Genomic DNA, 22,719 nt, shown 5'->3' on the forward strand with positions numbered 1-22,719 from the left:
ACAGTCAGAGTGGGATCCAGCAGCAAGGACCCGGGCAGCGGAAGAACCTGCAGGGAAGCAGCAGAGGGAGAAAAGAGAGACAGGGAAACCTGAGGGAAGGTGGAGTAAAACAGGGGGATGATGCAGGCATCTCTCTCCTCATCCTTCAGCCAGCAGCGTGGCAGGTGCTAAAGGCACTGGAGTCAGACACCCAACTGGGTAGCCCCATCTGCTTGACCTGGGCAAGGGATTCTACTTCTCTGAGTCTCAGTTTCCTCATTTGCAAAAGTGGAGATAATAAGATGTCCTACGCTGTAGGATTGCATAAAGGCTAAGAGATCTTTGCTTCACATTTTAGTAACTTCTAAATGTTTTGTCACCTGCTTCCTTCCAATTTTCCCAAGACCTCCCCAACCCATGGGTCCAAATGAGCTTGTGTTGGCATTTACACTCAAATTTTGCTGAGTCCTTACCACCTCCTGACACATGACTTCATCCCCCTACAAAGGTGACCCTCCCACACCCACAAATTGAGAACCTGGGGTGGGGCAGGCCGAGGGATAGAGGGAGAAGATTGTCTCCTGGGCAAGCCTCACTTCCAAATCTTTGTCAGCATCAGTCCCCACTGCAGCTTCTCCTCCAGGAACCCCCTGCCCTGCTGCCCAGGAGGGGTACTCAGCAATCCCCATAGGCAAAAACCTCAAGATGGAAAGTGGGCGAGGCTGGGCTCCCCGATTTTCCCAGCTCCGTCCACGTTGGCCCCAGAGCTGAGCACCAGTGCTCCTCCTCGAAGACCCCTCGGCAAGGGGTCTAGCTGCCATTGCCTGAGGACTCAGTACAGGACAGGCATTGTGCTAAACCCTGTGGTATCCTGGACCCATCTTCTTCAGTCCTCACAACCACAGGGGTGTGAAATCAGACCGCCTGGATGGAATCCCAGCTCTGAGACTTCCTAAACTTTGTGTCCTGGGGCAAGTTACTCAGTAGCTCTAAGCTTGGGCTTTCTTATCTCTCCAGGGGAAATAATAGTAGTTCCAACCTCATAGGGCTGCCACAGGATTAAATGAAATTATATAAAAGACAAGCAAAGAACCAGCACACAGTATGTCATAAATATTAGCAGCTGTTAGTAGTGGCGATAGCGTGAGAATAATTATGAACGACAACCCTGTCTCTCTGTGAGAAGTTATAAGCTCTGATGAAAATGGCACACGTAAGAGGTGGTCAGGGGAGGCTTTCTATTTTCTGATGATGAGAAAATGGTTCTCTCACTACAGGCAAAAAATTTGATCAAAGACGGAACCCGTATGGATGCACAAAAAAATTAACCACATTGATTAGCTCCTGGAAGGCAGGGACTGGCAGGAGGATGAAGGCATTCCCCCTTTGTGCCTTTGGAATACAGTGCATATGCAAGTATTATCTCTTCTAGGTAAAATACAACTCGGAGAGTTAAAAAGAGCCTTTTGGGGTAAGAGGAAGAGAATGGTATGAGAACTTGAGAGGGATAAAGAGGAGAGTTGAGAAGAGAGCCCTGCTGCCAGCACTCTGGACAATGTATGCTTGGGGAGCTTGTTAAGATGAGAATTGGGAATCCCAGGAATTCCTGGATCCTGTAGGTCTGAGGTATGTCTGGGGAGTCTGCATTTTTAATGAGCTCCCCAAGTGCTTCTAATCTCGGCTCAGTCACCTCTGGCTGCAGGTCCTGGAACCACCACATGACACCTCATTGACTCCCGTAACTCCTTCTTCCTGTGTGTGTTTCCTTGTGTAGGGACGGTGTTCCATACTGCGAAGCCGACTACCACTCCCAGTTTGGCATTAAGTGCGAGACTTGTGACCGGTACATCAGCGGCAGGGTCTTAGAGGTGAGTGGTAAATAACTACAAACGTGCTTGGGCAGAATGGCCTGCCACCCTGGAAAAGGTCATTGATGAGAAAGGAAAGTCACCCCGTACCCCCTCTTCCATAACCTCCGCCTTGCCTTGCTTCCTCTACTCCAGTGTGGCTTGTTGCATGACCTTGAGCAGGTGACCTTGCCTTTCCAGCCACCCCCAAAATAAGAAAGTGGGCAAAACTATTCCCAGTGCAAAAAATGCTGTGCTAGGATAATCAATTGCTTCTTTGGATCTGGACTCAGATTTATGATTTTCTCCCCGGCCCTGCCTGAGAATGGAAGCCATTTTTATTTTTTAAGCATTTTGTTATGTGCTCATTTAGGAGCCAGCTTGTCTAGCAGCTTGCTCCCTAAGTCCTTCCTTGGCTGGTCTGTCACCATGGCAACAGCTCGCCTCAGCCTGCGGATGCACAGCTCACCCTGCCAGTGAAAGACAACCTGCAGCACCCTTGCTGAGACCCTGCCTGAGGCCCCTGCTCCCAGCCTTCCTGGCCTGCTTTCTCACACCCTGTGGTCCTAGGAAGCCATCTTCCTACACTGTGGGACCTCCCATCTGGAAGAATTGGAAACATGAGAGAGTTTAGTGGGAAGAAAAGATAATAGCCTCAGCCTAGGAACAATTGGGTTCTAATATTAGTCTAGTGCTAACTCACACCCACTTTGGGGTGAGTATCTCTGCCTCTCTAGGCCTTGGTTTTCTCATCTGACAGTGGCTGAGGACGGCAGACAGGGTCAGCTATTACAGGCAGTGTCACTGATTCTGCCAAATCTGGCCTCTTGGAAGTGGTTACCTGGAATGCTGTGTTGAAAAGAATTCTGCAGTCATATTTGGGCTTGACACAAGAGAGAGTAACAGTCGGGAAAGGACTCCCTGAGGAGATGGCATTGCTGCTGAAGCCTGAGGACAAGGAGGAAGCCATCGTGTGACCGACTGAGGCAGGAATGGGCTATAACCCTTCAGGGGACAAAGAAAAAGGCTTATGTGGCTGAATTATACAAACCGGGATGCAAGGAACAGGGAAAAGAGGCAGGTGGAGTGTATCATAAAGGGCATTTCATATAGGACTTCGTAGACCAAGTATATTGTGTTTAGGAGGGTTGGGTTTTATATTGAGTGCAGTGGAATAGCCATCAGAGAGTTGTAAACCCAAGAGCATCATGGTAAGATTATATGTATGTTTTAAAAAGATCACTCCAACTGCTGTGTAGAGAACTGACTTAGGGAGCCAGAGAGAAAAGGATAAACAAATGGATGGCGTAGATAAAGTATTAAGTATATCCAGGGAGCAGTAAGGAGTGTGAGATAAAGGATGCGGCATAAAACAGGAGCTCAGGAAAGGTTGTTGGACCCAGGTTTCTGAGGCATGAATACCAGGGTGAGGTGTCTGCTTAATTCACTGGGAATGGGGAGTTGTGGAGGCACTGAGGAGAGTGATCTGATTAGAGCTACACCTGACAGAGTACACTGGGATGAGGTATAAAGGCTAAATTTGAAGGGAAAAAACTGAAAGGAAGAGGTCAGCGAGGAGGCCACTGCATGACCCAGACAGGAAGGACTCAAGACGTAAAGTAGCAGTGGAAAGGCCAACATTAGGGAAGTAGAATTCCTACAGCTTTGCAATGGTGGGGCACCTTGTAGATGTGGGGATTGAAGAAGAGGCCAAAAGTTGCATCCAAGAGGTCAAAAATTGTATCCTATCATCAAGCCTGGAAGATAGGAATTCTCCTGTTGCTGTCCCCAGAACTGGAGATGGCAGGAAAAGAAGCTGCTTTGGGCAATAACATGATGTCCCTTTGGGACAAGTTGGAATTAAAATTCTTAGATGATTTCAAGAAGACAGTTGGAAATGTAGACCAGAACTCAGGAACAACTCCAGCCAGGAGAGGCCAATTTCACCAACACTAGGATTCAAGTGAAGTCAGCACCATGGGAGCTATTAGGATTTCCAAAGTCTAGGGGGGCCGAAGCCAGTCTTGGAGAGTGACTGCTCCCAGGTGGCAGAAGTAGAGGAGCAGTCAGGGACAGAGGAGAAGAGCTAGGGGTCAGCGAAAGGACAGAGTTTTTGAAAAGGTGGTGAGGTCTGTAGGAGTAGGTGAAATTCTGCAGAGCCGTTAAGGACTGTGCAAGCTGAGAAACGCTGTTGGGTATGAGGACAGGTCACCTTTAAGAGGATAGTTTGTTAGGTCTTTGCAGGATTGTGGTGGAGAGGCATCCAGATTGTAGTGGGATAAAGAGTGGCAGGATGGGAGAACATAAAAGCAGACTTTTCTTTTGAGAAGGAAAACCCTTCAATTGCATACAGAACTACAGACAGGAAGTAACTCCGGCATTTCCAAGCTGCTTTGAAATTATGTCCACAGTGGCTGCCTTTTCCCCACATGTTACTGTTGCTTAGATTTGTGGTAACCTGTTCCTCTTGGGCAGCTGTTGTGACTGCGTTTCGATTGATTCCATCTGTATAAAGCTCCATTAGCATCTTGGACTTATTGATTTTTTTTTTCCTTAGAGCTGGAAGAGACTTTTAGCGACCAACTAGTTCAACTTTTTCATTCTACAGATGAGAAAAGTGAGCCCTAAGGCATGTGGTGTCCCCAAGGTCACACACAGTAGCTCTTTCCTGTGCCCCACACTGATGCCCACAGCCCTCAGCCCTCAGGGGTCTTTTGGGGTCGCTGATATCATGAGAAAACATGGGCTGGAGTGAAACAGACTTGGATTCAAATTGTACCATTTCTAACCATGAAACCTTAAGCAAGTTACTTTTCTAAATCTTAGAGGCTTTTTCTGTCAATGGAGAATAATGGATGTGTTAGGACTTTGGGGCTGCAAATGTAGAAACTCTACGCAGAATGATTTTACCCAAAAAGGAAATTAATCAGTTCCATAATAAAAAGCCCAAGAGTAGTTCTGGCTTCAGGCATAACTGGATCCAGTGCTCAAACAACATTATTTGGGAGCTCTGGCCATCTTAGCTCCATCTTCTTCTATGCTGGCTTCATTTTCGGGCAGGCTGTCTTTTGTGATGGGGAGCCAACACCAGTCACTCTAGGCTACACCCTGTGTACCAGCATCCCCAAGGGAAAGAGAATTTCTCTTTTCTAAAAGCTCAGCAAGCCCCCTGGGACTGATGCTCACTGAACAACCTCAGGCTTGCCCCTGAACCGATAGGCGTGACCTTAGAGTTGAAATACATGCTTGTTGCTGGGGTCAGCCCAACTTTAGCCAAATGGACAGATCTGTGGAGGGGTAATTCCACCAAGGGAAAGTTTGGTGCTGTTTGGAAGAAGGGGGAAAGGATGATGGCAGGGCAAAAACAAGTAGTTGTTTGGTTTTATTTTTCAGCAGTTTCATTGAGGTACCTTCACATACCATAAAATCCACCCAGTGAATAATCAGTGGTTCACGGTACCCCAAGTAGTTGTCTGTACCACCCATGGCCAGGGCTGCTGAGATGGGTACACAGCCTCTCCTGGCTGGCGTGGGGTGGTGACTGTGATATTTAGGAAGAAGCTTCTTTTGCCAAGGCACTGTTGCCACCCTGGAACACAGGTCTATAATTGAAATGATAAAAAGACACAAAGTAGGAAGAGGCTACTAATTAAACCGATTATGCTTGTCACGGTACAAGAGAATCAGTCCCACGATATCCCAGCTTGGGAAAATAGCAGGTTTCTTCCAAAGTTTGAACATAGTTTTCTTTGATGATGACAAGAACATTTTCTCATTGGTAAGAGCCATGAAAATAACCAAGAATGAGGAAAATGAACTTAGGAGGGTTTTTTTTCCCTTTTGTAAAAATATGCTGATTTTTCAGAATAGATCAAGTATCTCCAGAATGGGGAAGCCCATTTCTAATCTCACCCCCTTCCCTTTAAAAATATGTTTGAAACTGGGCCATTTTATTTTGCAATTATAATCTTTGAACTAGATGGGATACATTTGCATCATGCCAAACGATAACTTGGGGGGGGTCCTTTAACAGCCCCCCCAATTTCCATCCATTGTCCCCAAGCAGCCCCCTCCCCCCACCAAAGAAAAACTATCTGCCCTGACAGGTAAAATACACCTTCAAAACAAGCCCACTGCCCTACCTTCCAGCCCTTTGGCTGCACCACGCCCTCCCGTGGACATTCCAGAGTCACCCTCTTGGCTGACATTTTAGTGTCAGAACTTACCAAAGCAGAGGATTGTCAGCATGCAAATGAGAGCTGAGCCTAGTGGCTGGCCTTCAGAGGTCATGGCTCCTGTTCCCAGAATGACGTCAAGGCAAAGCCTTCTCTGATGCTGCGCCCTCACCCAACCCCTATAAAAAGATTTGCAGTGGGAGAACATTTCCATGATTAGTTTAAATAATGGTGGGGAAGGCAAGTGGGAATAGGGAAGGGGATTTACCAAAGCTGGACTGGGGTGAGGTGGGGGCAAGAGCAGGAGGCTCCAAAGTACAACAGTGAAGTGCTGGCCTGGGGGCCAGAGGCCCCCCAACCCCTCCTGGTTTTGCCTCTGACCAGTTACTTGACTACTGAGTCCTAAAAAATCTGTCCTTCACGTGCCACTCTCACAAGTTTTACCATGTTTGTGAACCTTACATACTCGTTCTTACCAAGTGCTTTAAATTGTCATTAAGTTGGTTCATTTATATGTGAGAAAACTTATTATGACATGATGGGAAAACTAATATCATTTGCCATTTTACAGGTGACCAAAAAATAAATATTATTCATGGTGATGGCAGCACAACATTGCGAACATAATTAGCAGCACTGAAATACACATCTGAGTGTGGTTAAAAGGGGAAATGTTAGATACTATGTATGGTAATAATATATAATGTCTAATGATAATTCTAATATATTAGAATGTAATTTTTTAAAAGTCCATGGAACACATTGAACCTTAAGTTAAACCATGGAGTATAGTTAATAGTACAATTATGAAAATGTGCTTTCATCAATTGTAACAAATAATCTACATCAATGCAAGGTGTTAATACCAGAGTGGTGTGTGGGAATCTAGTATTTTATGCATGATTATTCTGTAAACCTACAGCTTCAACAGATAGGTAGGTAGGTAGGTAGGTAGATAGATAGGTAGATAGATAGATAGATAGATAGATAGATAGATAGATAGATAGATAGATAGATAGATAGATAGATAGATAGATAGATAGATAGATAATCATTCTAGCTAGATTCTGTGGATAGATAATCATTCTAGCTAGATTCTGTGGCTTGTGGAAGCTCCAAACTTCATGCCTGTTCTCATTCTTAAAAAGGTTGGCTGGTAAATTTGGAATAGATGTTAAAGACACACTGATACACACTTGCACTTGCTCCTTCTAAAATCAGAAGAATTGAAAGAAGATTGAAAAGGGATAATTTTTTCATGCATCCGATATTGTTTAATATCAGCTCATTGTACCATTTAAAATCATCTCTTGTACCACTAGAAGTATGTGTCCCGCACTTGGGAAATGCTAGGATATCCCAAAAACAAGACTGTTTACTCATCTGAATATGAGGAGGTGGGACCGAAAGTCTCTGAAGGGTGCTTCCCACTCTAACTCCTTGGGGTTCATAAGCAGGCCGCCTCGCTGTCATTCCCCAGCTCCTGGGTTTGGAGCCTGTCAGGGTAGAAGTGCAGGTGTCCAAGGAAACCCACTGAAGTGCTGTCAGGGACCCACAGTGTGGAATCACCAAGCTACCTGGTGGACTGTGGACTTTCGGATGCTTCTGACCCCTCTGGGTAGCCTCTCAACAGAACATAAGAACATAGAGATGCCAACAACACTGAAATACCAAGGAAATTTTCAAATCTAGCCTGCCCCACTGGGCAGCAGCCCCAGCTCTGACCTCCTTCTTCACCCTTTTGTTTCCACAGGCAGGAGGGAAGCACTACCACCCAACCTGTGCAAGATGTGTGCGCTGCCACCAGATGTTCACAGAAGGGGAGGAGATGTACCTCACAGGTATGCATATCTGACCTATCTGCTCATAACTGGAAAGAAGATATAACCTCCTTCCATTTCAGAGTTATCTTTTGTTTTTGGCTTGTCCTCAAAATCGCAATTAATTCACTTCTCTCTGGGTGGCTCTGGAAAGTTGCTGGAGTGGCTAATACAAAATGACATGTGATCTGCCTCCCGTCCCTGGACACCACCCACCGGCTGCTGGGCTGGCTTGTTTCCCTGACAGTCTTGTGGGCAGACTCCCCTGGCTCTGCCTGGGATGGGAGGTTGAGCCACACAAGGATGAGTGGTCAGAGAACCTCAGAGGGATGCCACTTCCCCACCGTCTCTCCCACCCCTGCTCCCCATGTCTCAGAACATCATGCCAGGTCTTTTCAGGGATCCTCAGGATATATAAATAGAATTGGAAGGATACAAAGAGTCCCAAAGAAGCAAACCTGGGCTGCTTTCCTTCCACTACAGGGAAACAGACCTCTTGCCCCAGAAGTGTTGCAACAGGGCAAGCCTAATTATCCTCCAGGCTCTGCCCAGCCCATTATCCCAGGAAATCATGGTGGTCTTGGCACTGCCCTGTGCAGAGGTCTTCAGGGCCCCTCCCTGCCCACCAGCTTAGGTCCAAACATTTCAGCCTCACATTGGAGATCCTCCTACTGACATCTCAAACTACCTTTCTAGCCTTGAACATATTGAAGACTTAAGCCACCAAAGCCAACTTTCAATCATTTATTCATCTATTCAGCAACTATCTCTTGAGCACCTACTATGTGGAGGCTCTGGGCCAGGGATTTATGGTGAGCTCCATGTACAGTCCTGCCCACATTGGCCTGCTGTCCAGTGGGGGAAGATGGATGTTCAATAATTTGCAAGTAAATTGCAACCATGAAAAGTTTTATGAAGCATGGAGCTGTGAGAGTACAAAATGGGGTGGGGGGGTGGAGTGGGGTAATCAAGAATGCTACCTGAGGGAGGGCCAGGAGCTGGACTTCAAAAGATGAGTGGGCTTTAACTGGGCAAAGAGAGGAGGACTAGAATGTGCTAGGCTGAGGAAATAGAAGCTGTGGAGGCACTGAGGTAGGCGAGGAAATGACATGGCTGGGGTGCGACAGAGGTGAGAGATGAGGCTGGAGGCAGGAAGGAGCGGGCCAGGCAGGGTCTCATGGCAGGTTGGGGTTCAGGCCTTCAAGTGAATTCACAGCCTTTTCTGACTCCAACTGTTGCTGTTCACTTGCATACGTCTTGGAACACTCCTTTGGAAATCCTACCATTCTCCACCCGGTTCATCCACTACCCACCTTCAAAAACCCTCTATTCCCCAGCCCCACTCATGACTTAATGCACTGCCCGCTCCCTGATTCCCACAGCCCTTTGTCTGTACCTGGTCCTCCCAGCTGGTATTAGAAACGTTGGTCCTGCCCCAGTGCTTCAGCTCTTACACTGGCCCCACGCAGACTCATTCTCCAAGCGATATCATTGGCTGAATCGCTATGATTGGCAATGTTCAAATAGCCTTTTCGGGGAGGACAAGGGGCTCTTTCTCGAGGTTTCCCCAGAAGGCCAGGGGGCAGTTACAGGGAGTGTGGCTTCCTAGCAAACTCATCTTAACCACAAACGCCTACAGCCATGAGTTCCATCAAGATGTAATGAGTCCCTATTGCTAGAGCAGGGTTTCTCAGCCTCAGCGCTTGGGGTATTTTGACCCAGATAATTCTGTGGTAGGGGTCAGGGAGGGACACTGTCCTGTGCATTGTAGGATGTTATCATTCTCTCTGGCCACTCCCCACTAACATGCCAATAACATCGCCCCTCCCATTGTGACAACCAAAAATGTCTCCAGATGTTGACAGATGTCCCCTGGGGACAAAATCATCCTGGTTGAGAATGGCTTACCTAGAGCTATTCGACAGAAACTTGTACCATCTACTAGGAGTGTGGTAGGAGGGATTCTTCCTATGTTGGATTGGACTAGGTGACCATTTCTAAGATGCTGCGGTTCTGTGACTACAGATGTCAGAGGTGGAAGGCTCCAAGAAGACACTCTGACCTGTAGGATAACAACTGTCATTGCACAGATGGGAAAACAGAGGCCCAAAGAGAGAGGAAGAGATTTTCTTGAGAACCGGAGTGTGCAGGAACAGAATGGGGCTTGGCCTTCTCTCTCCCACTCCCGGCCTTTCTCCCCCTTAGCCTCCTGGTACCCAGTCCCCCTCCCCATGACCTGTAATCCCTCAGTGCCTGGGTCCCCAGGAGACTCCTGCTCCAGGGCCCTGTATATGCTGGGAGGCCCACCTGAGTCTCAGCAAACTGCATGGCGACTTCATGAAACCGAACCACTATGGAAATCTGGACTTCAGGCTTAGTTTGAAAATTTATCACATAAAATTTGTCTCCCTTTTCCCTGGTGAAACTATCTCTGATTCCGAAACTGCCCTCATGTTCACATCCCTGCCTGTGCAGCATAGAATAACCAACATCTTTACCTTCCTGCCTGAATTCTCATCCTAATCTGACCCCATTTGGTGCTTTGGCCCAGACTGGGATAGAATCCTAGTTCGACTGCTTACTAATTTTCTGACCGTGAATTTTCTGACCCTTAACTCTCTGAACCTTGGTAACCTAGTCTGTAAAACAGGCTAATAACAGGCCCTGTAATATATAGGTGTAGTAAATTCCTGACCCATGGTAAGCTCTCAGTTCATTTAGTCAATGAGTATCTGTTGAGCCTCTGTGTGCCTGGTGTTGTACTAGCAATTGGATATGTAACAGCAGGCAAGCAGAAGGTTCCTGCCCTCATGGAGCTTGCATCCTGACATATTATCTTCTAAACCCTGCTTCCGACCAGATCCTACTCAGATGCCCAAAGAGTTAAGCAGTAAAGTAAAGCAAACAGACTTTGTGATCACCCAAGAGAATACACCATCAAGCGTAAGGCAGAAAAGCCTATAGGAGTGGGAGATATTCTTGGTGATGAAGAAGGGCTTGTCACCCTCCTCATTAATTATCCCCATCCCTATCCTCCTGGCTTCTGGGAGAGTGGGAGTAATTGCAGAGTACTTAAGGACCTGCCTTGAGAGATGCTGAGTGACTCTTGAGTGAGGGGGACCAGGCTATCTGACGCTTGGGTTGTGCTGACTCGGGTTGTGGGTGTCCTAGGATTGGCAGCCACTAGGAATTCTGCTACTGCAGAGAACTGGGACTGTGATTGCCTCGGACATCCTTTCCAGGCGAAGGCACCAAAACTCTCAATGGCAGCACCTAAAAATGGCAAGAAAACCCTCCTCCCAGGAAAAACTGGAATGGAGAAAGCCAGGTCTCCTAGGTTTAAGTGTTGGCTCTTCCTCTAATGGGCTGTGACCTGGGGAAATGACTTCCTACTCTGGGTCCCTTCCTTTCCCTGTAAAGTGTGAATAATAATACTATCTTTCATTCATTAATTCAGATTGAGGTCATGCTGTATGCCAAGCACTTTATTATGAGCTGAGCAGAGATGAACGCGGCATGCTCCCCTGCCCTGGTGGAGTGAGAAGGAGACTAATGTTAATCAAATGGGCATGCACGCCGTCAGTGACAAGCTGCGATAGGTGCTGTGAAGGGAAAGCTCAGGAACCATGGGAGTGTGTGTCGAGGCCCCTGATCCAGTCTGGGAGGCCAGGGAAGGTGTTCCTGAAGAAGGAATTTTTCAAGCCAAGATCTTGAAAATGAGTAGGATATGAGAGGGTGAAGGAGAAAGAGAAAACTGTGGAGGCAGAGAAAATACCAGACACAAAGGCCCATGGTGGGAAGAAGAATTGTATGATGGAGAAACTGAGGCAGGCCCCCATAGCTAGAGCATGTAGAATGAGTGCACACCTAAGGTTCCCAGGTGTAGTAAGAAAGGAATGAAAGTAATGTGATGAGTACCCCAGGAAGCCACCTGTACCAGAGAGTACTAGAAAGCCTGCGAAGCTTAGAACCCCAGTCTTACCAGCTCGGTAGCTAGGCAGCATAGTGCTGGCAAATGGTCCTTCAGAGATGCTTTTGGTCAGTTAGTTTGTGTTTTAATTGCTGTGTGATGGCTTTCTGGTGGCTCTAATTGGAAGAAGTCTGGCATCTGTCTGGATGAGAACTGCTGGGGGCCCCAGGAGACAAAAGCAAGTTTTCCTTTCTTTGTTTTAAATTCTGTGTGCATTCAGTCTTTTAACTGTTTTGTAAAGATGCCACATCTCTAATCTGTTTGTTGCCCAAACGTTTCATTTAGGCTTCACAAGGAAATCAGGTCACTGACTTTGTGCAGCAAAATAGTAGTCAAATTTCTGCAAGGTCAGGACAGAGCTTAGACTGACATCACAAGGGTTACAGTTGCTGGACCTGGTTTTTCTAAACCCAGAATGTGGTTAGATAGATTAGATAGATTTTGCTCTTGTTCTTAATGTACCTGTACCCAGGAAAAGGAAGAGGAAATGTTCTCTTTCTCTCCTTCTGTCTACACCAAATAATCCCTTACTCCAAGGACCTAAGGCAAAGAACATTTTTAAATCGGTCTCTCTTATCATTTGTATATTTAACTAAAGCCTCCAGACAGGGAATCATTGATGAAATTCTGGGACAAACCCTCCTCAGCTAAGGAAAGCATTGTAACAAACTGTAGGTCCTGCCAAGAATAAGAATAAGATGCCATCAGCTGGTATTTGTTGAACACTTATTATGTGCCAAGCACTGTACTAAGACTTTTATATGCAATAACCCATTTTATCCTCATGACAGGTCCTGTGGGCAGAAAACTATTAATAGCCCCATTTTAGAGAACAAAAAAGAAAGTTGAGAGAGGTTACGTCCTTTGACCGAGGTTAGCTAGCCTGTCTTGCTGGAGCTTGTTAAGGCAGTTTTCTTATGTCTATTACCAGAATTCTTAACCTGCAGCTCCTTGTAGCCCTTCTGAATTCTATGACTCTCCTGATATTGTTTGCCAAATTTTGCATGTGCTGTGCTTCTCTAAGGAGAGGGTCCATAGCTTTCATCAGATTTTCAGAAGTGTCCATGATCCAAGATAAAGTGAAGAGCCTTACATGGTGATAATGCAATTCAGAAATGGAGCCTTAAAAGGCTGCTTTAATAATTATACCAACCCTTCTCTTGTCCACCGAATCTATTTTGGATCACTTTTTTTTTTTTTAGATCAGATGATCTTTCTGCCACAGCTGGAGATGCCATTGATATTTAGCTAAAGCCTCATTTTCTTCTGACAAGTACCTCATAAGAGGAGCACTGAGCTAATAGATGTTCAGGAGAGGTGCTTCCCGTCATTAGGGGTTGCTGAGTGGCAGCCCTCAGTGATAATCTACGCAGCTCATCAAACCACACTTTAAAAGGCACTGAAGTAGTATTGCCTGCTATAATTTAGTGGTTTAGCATTATTATTTTAAATTGTATCTCTCTACTGACAGCTTACGTTGGAGGAGTTTATGCTTCAAAACTGTAAATCTCATGTTTCCCCAATTCTGCTACATAATTTTAGATTCTTCAAACATATCCTGTTACTGTGCTAAATTGGTATTTCCTGAAGTCTGACTCTACTATGCATATTTCATTTTAAATAGAGTATATTTTAATTTTTGATGAGTTGCGCTTTTTTTAGAGCTTTAGGGTTACCAGATATCTTGAAACATATAGAAAATATTGTATTATAGCAGACTAAGGTTTGTATTTCCAATGTCTGTTTCCAGCTCGTTCCTCTTAGGTCACCTCAAATCCAAGATGATATGGCATTTTCTCTCCAGTTATGTGTCACATCTCAGTCATCCTGCAATCTGCCCATGTTGGTCCAAATTAGCACCAGAGTAGCAGTTTCCCTGGTTGCTTCCTCTATTTTCTCAGAAACAAAATTGCCTGCCAGGCAAGTCAAGAACTTGTCAGATCCTCAGGTTTTTGCTCAATGAAATGTTGTATTAATCTGGACGTTTTAGGTGTCAGAAACCAACTCAAACTACATTAAGCAAAAGGGGGAATTGATCAGCTACCAGAACTCAGAATCATCTAGAAGCAACACAGACAGATTGAAGGGGCCACAGGTGTCAGCAGTTCCCCTGTTTCTTCTTGTTTGGTTCCATGCGATCCCGCCCAGATTGGCTGTCTCCACATGGTAAGAAGGATGGCATGGCCAGCCCTCCCAGCATCTGTACAGAGGCAGCGTCCCCTGCTAGAGTCTGCAGAGGAGAACTGGGGAGCCTCAGTCAAGCCTGGCTTTGGTCACGTGACCACACCCAGGCGAAAGTAGCAGATGGCCTCAGACAGGGGCGCAAGACACCCAAGCCTCCTAAACCCCACTTCCCCTGGGCTGTCATGAGAATTAAGTGAGATCATGAATGCAAGGACTTAGCACAGAGCCTGGTCCTGCTGCTGCCAGTCTGTCCTTATTTTAAACACTCAGGATAGGAATGTGGCTTCATCATGGGAGAGGAGGGAAATCGTTAACATTGTATATGAAACTCTCTACAATAAAAAATACTTTTCAACTTTGTCAAAAAAAAAAAAAAAAAAACACTCAGTAATGTGGCTATGGCCATTCCCCACAATGCAGTAAACTCAGTGAATGCAATTAGTGACACTTCTATTATCTTTATCGTTACTAACAACACTTCGCATAGGGCCCTCTACACGTGCCCAATAAATGTTATTTATCATTTTTTTAATATTATTTTTATAAAGAGTGTAGCATAAGGCCTGTTGTAGTTTGCAAGCTGCCAGAATGTGATATACCAGAAATGGAATGGCTTTTTAAAGGGAGGATTTATTAAGTTGTTAGTTTACAGTTCTAAGGCCGTGAAAATGTCCAAATGAAAGCAAGGCTGTAGACATGTCCAAGTTAAGGCATCCAGGGAAAGATACCTTGGTTCAAGAAAGCCAGTGACGTTCAAGGTTTCTCTCAGCTGGAAGGGCACGTGGGAAGTGTGCTAGCTTTCTCTCCAGGCTTCTTGTTTCATGAAGCATTCCCAGGGGGTCATTTTCCTTCTTCTCCAAAGGTCTCTGGCTATGTAGGCTCTGTAGCTTTTTCCAAAACCGTTCCCTCTTAAAAGGCTCCAGTAAACAACCCCACCTTGAATGGGTGGAGACACATCTCCATGAAAACCATCTAATCAAAACTTACTGCCCACAAATGGGTATGTCACATCTCCATCGATAATCAAAAAGCTCCCACCCAGCAATACTGAATGAGGATTAAAAGACATGGTTTTGCTGGGGTGCACTGCAGATTCAGACCAGCACAAGACCTGACACAGACACCACTCTATAAATCATAGTGATAATAATGACAGAAAGAATAAGAATGCTGACTGCCTGGCACATACTAAGCACTCAATGAATTTTAACTACTGCCTGATTATCAGCAATTAGGCAGTGTCAGTGAGCAACTGGGCCCCTCAGTATTGCTGTTGCCCTTTCCTCATCCTGCCCAGTACTCTCCATGGCACCTGGCTTTGGGGTAACCCAGCACTTTCCTCCCTCGCCCTCCTTATTAAGCTTCCAGCCCACTGCATCATGCCAGCTCCGGGAAAACTGGTCTTCCCTACTTCTGCCAAGGCGCCCTTGTCCCTGGCCCAATCCCAGCCTCCCGCGGGGCACACTGGCCACCAGGCTGGGCTTCTGTCAGTGACTCCACCTGACGGCCAGCCCTTTATGCGCTACCTCCCCCGCACTCCGAGGAGAGGGGGAATAAATGCCACCCACCCTCCCCAGTCTCTCCACTCCTCCTTCCCCCTTGGCTAACAGGTTAAGTTTAGGAGGGAAGGGGAGCTCATAGTAATGAGGGCAAAGACAAATCACACTTAACATAGTGCTTCTTTAAGGATACCGTTCTATGTGCTGTACCTATAGCAACTCATCAATCCTCACCACAAACTTAGGAAGCAGGTGCTGTTAGCACCCCCATTTTACAGATGGGGGAGCCAGGCACAGAGGTATAATGACTTGCAGGAGGCAGTGCAGCTGGGAAGAGATAGCCAGGATTCAAACCCCTGAAGGGGGTCACGATGCGTAATGCATCAAGAGGGACTGATACGTGTCAAAGGCGTATTAATGCCCCAGATAATAATAATAAAGATATTACTTTCGTGATTACACGGCAGATTCAGCAGCCGTGATCCCGCTCACTCTTCTCCCTCCTGCTGAGTTGAAACCCTCAGTAACAAATGAAGAGCAGAAGGGATCCACCTGCTGGGGGGAGTGGGGCCGGGGATTTCGAGGGCACAGTTCCAAGGTCCCAGCAAGGCTGTGTCACAAAGGTAATGCTGCATAAAGGCAGAACTCCAAGAAACCTCATCCTGCCATGGTCAGGAGAAACCAGGAGAAGAAATCTTCTGTAACAGAATGCCGCAGTGAGGCCTGTGTATAAATACCGTGCTGACCGAACAAAACCTTTGGGCGGACCACTTCCAGTCTTTGTGACCCATGGATGGGTGTGCTGGAAGGTAATGACATCAACTCTAGCTTTGGCATTAAAATCTCCACTAATGCGGGAAAAAAAAAAAAAAAAAAAGCCTGGCAAATTGAATTTCAAGGTCCAGCAGAGAGGTGGTTGGGTTTTCCAAACATTAAGTAAGCCCAAAATGTTACAGGTGTGGGTGTGCTGTAACTAATCACAGATAAGATTGCTGACTCGGCTGAGGATTGAAAACAGCCTCAATACCTGCCTGAAGGACAGTTTTGGAGATTTAGATCGCTCAGTCAGCTGGTACAGAAATAGCTAATCCTTCACTTCCATAACCTTTACCCTGGGTTTTAACTGCAGAACCTGGAATTGCAGGTGACAATCTCAAAGGACAAGAGAGTGTGACTTGTGGAACCAAGATTTTTAACGATCAAAAATTGTTGAATTCTTACAAGACGTTAAAAGAGCTTGGTCTTGTAAAATTGGTTTCCTTTTCCCATGACGTTCTAAGAGAACAAATTTGTAGTTATCTGGCATTTAGCCCAGCTGTTCTTGAGTTGAGAGCCAGAAATCACCAAGGAGTTTTTAAAATCAAAATCCTGAGCCCCACCTCTAAGGAGTTTGCTTCAGTGGCTCAGCCTGCGACCCAGGAATCTGCATTTCATCAGGCTCCAACACAGGTGACCCACAGGTCACACTTGGACAAACCCCAGTCTAATGAATATTATGATGTACACTAAAATTGTAGCTATCAAATCAGAGCCTCCAAAATTGTAATACCTGTCCAAATCTCTGAGTCCAGTTTAGAGAATCCAAATGGCTTAACATGAAATGTCATGTTTCTTTTGTTTATTCATTCAATGAGTATTTATTAAGAAGCTACCCTTTAGCAGATACTCTGCCAGTGCCTACAGATATATCTGTAGGCAGGACAGGCACAGCCCTTCTTCTCGTGGAACTTAATTCTAGTTTGAATCATTGGATCGGGGCAATGGTTATTTTTGTCTATACAAAGAAGACTGTTAAGGTGGAAATGTAGACTCTCTAAGAGTTGTGAGGGGTAGTCAGTGTCCTTTAGTGTAACTACCATATGATACATCTCCTATACAATATGCCTCCAGTGTGTACCTCAAAACTTCCAGGGGTAAGGCCCTCATTATCAGTGAATGAGACCATTCAATCCTCAGACATTAAATTTTCCTTCCATGAAGCTTCTATTCCTTAGTCCTGGTTCTACTTTTCAAGACATGCAGAAAAAGTTATTCTCTTCCCACAAAACAGTCATTAAAATATTCAAAAATATTTTTCACCATGCTGCTAAGTCTTCTCTTCTTCCTGTCTTGTGGTCCAGTGCTGAGTCCCCTCCCCATCCTGGCCATCATTCTCTGGGTGTATTTCACCTTGTATCTTTTTTAAAGCACAAAGGTGGGATCCAACCATTCATTCACTTCATTATTAAACATACTTGCACCAGGCACTGTTCTAGGCTCTACGATAAAGACAAGAGCAGAGAATAATCACCTTCTCCACTCTGGATGTTGTGTTTCTGTTAATGTCACATTTTTTAGCTGTCAACCCATGGCATAAGCTCAGCAGACCATAATTTCTTAGGGGGTCTTCACAAACAAACGACCTTTCCTTACCTTTGTTTATATGAGTTCATTGCCAACAAATTCATTTTTGGCTGTTTTGTTTAGATGATATTTTACCAATGCCAAATCTGATTTTTTTCCATTTCTAATTATAGTTTCGTTTTCTCTTTTTATCCCCCCGTCCCCATTTATTATGTAAGCGTGCTTTCGTGTATACAGAATGCTAAAAACCAATGGCCCTTTGTGGTTCAGCTTTAGTTCAGAGCTGATGTCACGGAGTCTAAAGCAAGCAAGTCTACCTAGTCTGACCCCTTGACTTTACTGATCATTTCCCCCCACAAGGACTTTTGCCAGCCCTTTAACTTCCCTGAGCCTCTTTCACATAATCTCATGCCCTTCTTAGACCTCTCTGTCTGTCTGGCCCATTCCTCCAGTGGCCTGTAGCATGTGTTTCCTGCCAGAGCCACGGTGGTAAACAATTCCTGGTCGATTTAGAGGTAACTCAGAGAGGAACCGGAAATGCGCTCTGTAGTAACTCCCGAAAGCCCAGATCTGGACCCACCATTTGGTAGTGGACATGCCCTATGATTGCTGGATGAGTTGCAGACCCAGAGTCCCTCTACTGGGTCCTGAGAGCTGTTGCACTTCACAGTACGTGGAATCAAGCACGTTTTGAGTAAGTAGGAACAACCAAGAAAATTAGCAACCAAAACCAATGATCCCTAATCAACAAATGACAAAATTGGCCCTAGATTTAGAATTCCAGAGATTAAGAATCATCTCCAAATCATCCAAATCCCACCTCGTTGCTATTCTGATGAAGAAACTGGGAACCAAAGGGATGCTGAGTTAGGGGCGAAGCAAGGACAAGAGCCCAGCTCTCCTTTCTTCAGCCCCCTCCTCTCTCTGGGTCTAGTAATTGCTCAGCCTGACACCATCCCCTGTGTCTCTGAGCCAGTATTCCAGTCCTGGGGGTTCCAAGCAACAAATCATAATAGAAAGAATATCCTGCAAACAAAGTCAGACAAACAAATGCCATCTGGGTGCTCAGGCATCTAGCCATTTGCTGGCTTCTTTCCTTTTAGGGCTGGTTACAAGAGGAATGGCACCAGAGGGATAATATGTTCCTATTTTTTCTTCTAATCCAGAACACCTGTCCCTGCTTTGGGGAATGTGTAATATTTGGGGCTTCTTCTCAATATGTGAGCAACCACCTGTTGTTCATGCCTTTCCAAATTTGCCTCTCAGGTCTGGGGCTGGCCAGCTGGACCCCCACCCACTATGCAGTCTGGGCATTAGCAATAGACTAAATTTGAAGAGTCTAGAGTCTCTTAGGAATTAGCAGGTCAAGATAATGCTCTCCAGAATATACACCATGACACCTCATCCCCTTAAATGTGATAACTTTGGTAGACTGTCATAAGCTTTTGAAGAAAAAGGAAGGCTGGAGTTCACCACAGTCTTTCATTTTCTTTCACCCCCACTGCCATCCATTCATTCAACCAACAGCCATTGACCACCTGCTGTGTCACTCACTGCCAATCATCCACTCTTCTGTTCACCCCACAAACATGTACGGAGCCTCCACTAAGTGCAAAGTCCCATGCTAGATGCTGTGGGAGATACTGCAGTAAGGAAAGCTCAGTTCCTGCCTGGAAGGAGCAACTAATTTAGTTAGGGTGGTAAATGCACAAGCTACTGTAATTTAAGACCATACATACTGAGAGAGAAACAGAGAACTATGGATCACAGAGGAGGAGAGAGAAGTCACTCCCAGCTGGCAGGTAAGAAAGTTTGCAAGAAGATGTGATGTGGGATCTGGACTTTGAGGAATGGGTAGGATTTGGACAGGCAGAAAGAGTGTGTTTATTAAAAACTAAGGGATCCTGATGCCTGCCCGTGCAAAAAAAAAAACTGGGCGGGGGGGGGGTTGTGCAATGGTGGCTCAGTGGCAGAGTTCTCACCTGCCATGCCAAAGACCTGGGTTCAATTCCTGGAGACTGCTCATGCAAAAAAAAAAACTGAGGGAGGGTAGCTCAGGGTCCCAGCAGAGAGGTGGGAAACCCCAGGTGACATCCCACTGATATGGAAGGCATCTGTGCTGCTGAATGAGTAAATTGAGATGGGGGAAGGAAGACAAAATGCTAGTACATTTGGAAGTATCTGAGCCTTTGATGTTTTCCTGGCCCCTCAGGTTCTGAGGTTTGGCACCCCATCTGCAAACAGGCAGCCCGAGCAGAGAAGAAGTTAAAGGTAAGCAAGCTAGTAGTGACCCCACCCCAGCACCCCTTTATACCATGGGTTGGGGGCGGGTGGCACTATGCTTTGGTACATAAGTCACAGTTTAGGAAATTCTGTTATATAGCCCCACTAAGAACTCTTTAAATTATGGGATGAGAGATCTGGAAGGAAATTTAGCCCTTTCATTTTACAGGTTAGATACTAAGATCACTAGTGGCCTTTGACTCCCAGTCAGTTGACTTTTTGACCACACGATGTTGCCACTGTGTTAGATGCACTGAGTGATATCGGGTTCTGTTAAGGGAACTATTAATCCACCATTGCCATTATCCAGAGAGATTTTTGAAGTTTACTACTTAGAGTGATAGGAATTTGCAGTGAATATGCTATAAAGAGTCAGTATGTAGTGCAATTCCATAAGGTTTAAATTCCTTTTTTAAAAACATTTTTTATTGTGAAATATATTTACAAAGAAGCAATGAATTTGAAAGTACATTGTAACAAGTAGTTTTAGAACAGATTTTCAGAGTTTATTGTGGTTTACGCTTCCACCATTTTAGGTTTTTCCTTCTAAACACTCCAAGGCATTGGAGAATAAAAGATATATCGATTTAATGATTCAGTGGTCATACTCATTTGTTAAATCCTATCTTCTCTGTTATAACTTCTGCTTCTCCTTTGATCCTTCTCCCAGTCTTTATGGGTATTTGGCCTATGCCTTTTCTAACCCTTTCATGTTGGAAAGAGCTTTCAATGATGTGGAATAGGAGGATGGAACTAGTTGATGTTCTTAGAGAAGCTGACCCCTCTGGGTTTCAGGACTTATCTGGCCTAGGAACCCATCTGGAGGTTGTATGTTTCTGGAAATTAATTGTAGTACATGAATCTTTTGTAGAATCTCAGAGCCCTTAGTGTTCTTTAGGGTTGACAGGAATGGTTTTGGTTGGACTTTGACAAACCATGGTAAATAGCCATATCTAGTTTAAGCTTACATAAGAGTAGGCTCCACAATAGTCTCTCTATTCTATTTGAACTCTCTCAGGCGCTGACACCTTATTTTGTTACATTTCTTTCCCCCCTTTTGGTCAAGAAGGCATTGTCGATCCCATGGTACCAGGACCAGGCTCATCTTTGGGAGTCATGTCCCACGTTGCCAGGGAGACTTTCACTCCTGGATGTCATGTCCCACATAGAGGAGAGGGTAATGATTTCATTTGCAGAGTTGGACTTAGAGAAAGAGAGAGAGGCCACATCTGAGCAACAAAAGAGGTTCTCTGGAAGAACTCTTATGCATACCTATAGGCAGGCTTAGCTCTTCTGCCATATAAATAAGCTTCATAAGAGTAAGCCTCAAGATCAAGTGCTTCACCTGTTGACTAGGGAGTTCCAAATGTTTGAAACAGTATCAGGAGGTTCCCAGATGGTAAAGTGTAATAGTTCCGTATTTTTTCTCCCATCCCTTAAGGAACTTTACCAATACTTTTTAATTATCTGTTCAACATACTCTGGGATGTATTTGGGTGTTACATTGAGCTACGCAGAATTACAAGCCCTCTTTCCCATTCTGGGCTCCATATGTTTGGGTTGTTTAAATTATCTATCCAGACATATTGAGTTAGAATATATACTACAGAAAATTAGGTTTTGGACAAAATAAACCTCTCTTCCTCTGGTCTCATAGGGTAGGTGAAGTTCTAAAATACAGACAATGTCCTCCCTACCCCTATATTCTTATTTACGTTAGTCCCACTCTGATTGGCTTCGTTCTTATCTCTAATTGAAGCCTGATCCCTTTTTCAGTTTCTTTAACAGTGGTTAGATGTGGCAGTGCTGACTTTCAGACCTGCAGAACTCCTACGTTGAGTCTTAGGTGTAGCACAGGTACCCACAGTTCCAAGGAAAAAGCATCTCAAAATCTAGAAATAACAATTACAGCTCTGAACTAAATGTGACTGCCAGGACAGCTTACAGTCTAGGCCCCAATTGTCTTATAAATATTTTCTAAAAGAGACCATACAATATTCTTTTGTTTCTGGCTTATTTTGTATCAGATAATGTCCACCAGGTTCATTCACCTCGTTGCAGGCATCACGACTTTATTCCTTTCTGTTACATACGTATTCCACCATATGTAAAACACTACAGTTCACCATTCTACTTCTCAATGTATCCTTCAGCCACCCACATTCACTGGTCATCATGTATAATGTCCAAAGTCAACAATCCATGTCTCACGTTATCCTTACTTATTGTACAATCAACACTCTCGGTTTTAGACAATTCTCATTACTCCCAAGAGAAAAGCAATAGAGAAACACACCCTCACCAAATAGAAAATCCAAACCTCCACTTAACTATCTATCTATCTATCTATCTTGTCCTCCCCCGACCCCCACCAATTATTTATCCCTGGTATTGCTATGGTCCTATTGATGTCTTCCTGTTAAACAGAGAACATAGCATGCAATTGTAGTTTTTCCCCCATACCCCTCTATTATTTACTCTTTATACGAGATTCATACGTTTGAAGTAGTTCATGCAAGAACTTATTTATTTATATTTGTAGTGTTAATCAGTGGGATACATGGTTCTACACAATCCTTTCAATCATGTTTACCTTCAATATGATAATATTACTTATAG

General features: G+C 45.0%; 1 protein-coding gene across 1 annotated transcript in view; it reads left to right on the plus strand.

Moving 5' to 3' along the window:
- ABLIM3 (actin binding LIM protein family member 3) overlaps window positions 1-22,719 on the plus strand; it is a 108,714-nt gene that overhangs the window by 54,832 nt on the left and 31,163 nt on the right. The window contains exons 7-9 of the mRNA XM_077137368.1: window positions 1,754-1,847; window positions 7,755-7,842; window positions 20,030-20,088. Of these exons, the coding sequence (XP_076993483.1) occupies window positions 1,754-1,847; window positions 7,755-7,842; window positions 20,030-20,088 (241 nt within the window). The remainder of the gene's footprint in view (window positions 1-1,753; window positions 1,848-7,754; window positions 7,843-20,029; window positions 20,089-22,719) is intronic.

This window comes from Tamandua tetradactyla, chromosome 20 (genome assembly GCF_023851605.1).
Source record: "Tamandua tetradactyla isolate mTamTet1 chromosome 20, mTamTet1.pri, whole genome shotgun sequence".
Lineage (NCBI taxonomy): Eukaryota > Metazoa > Chordata > Mammalia > Pilosa > Myrmecophagidae > Tamandua > Tamandua tetradactyla.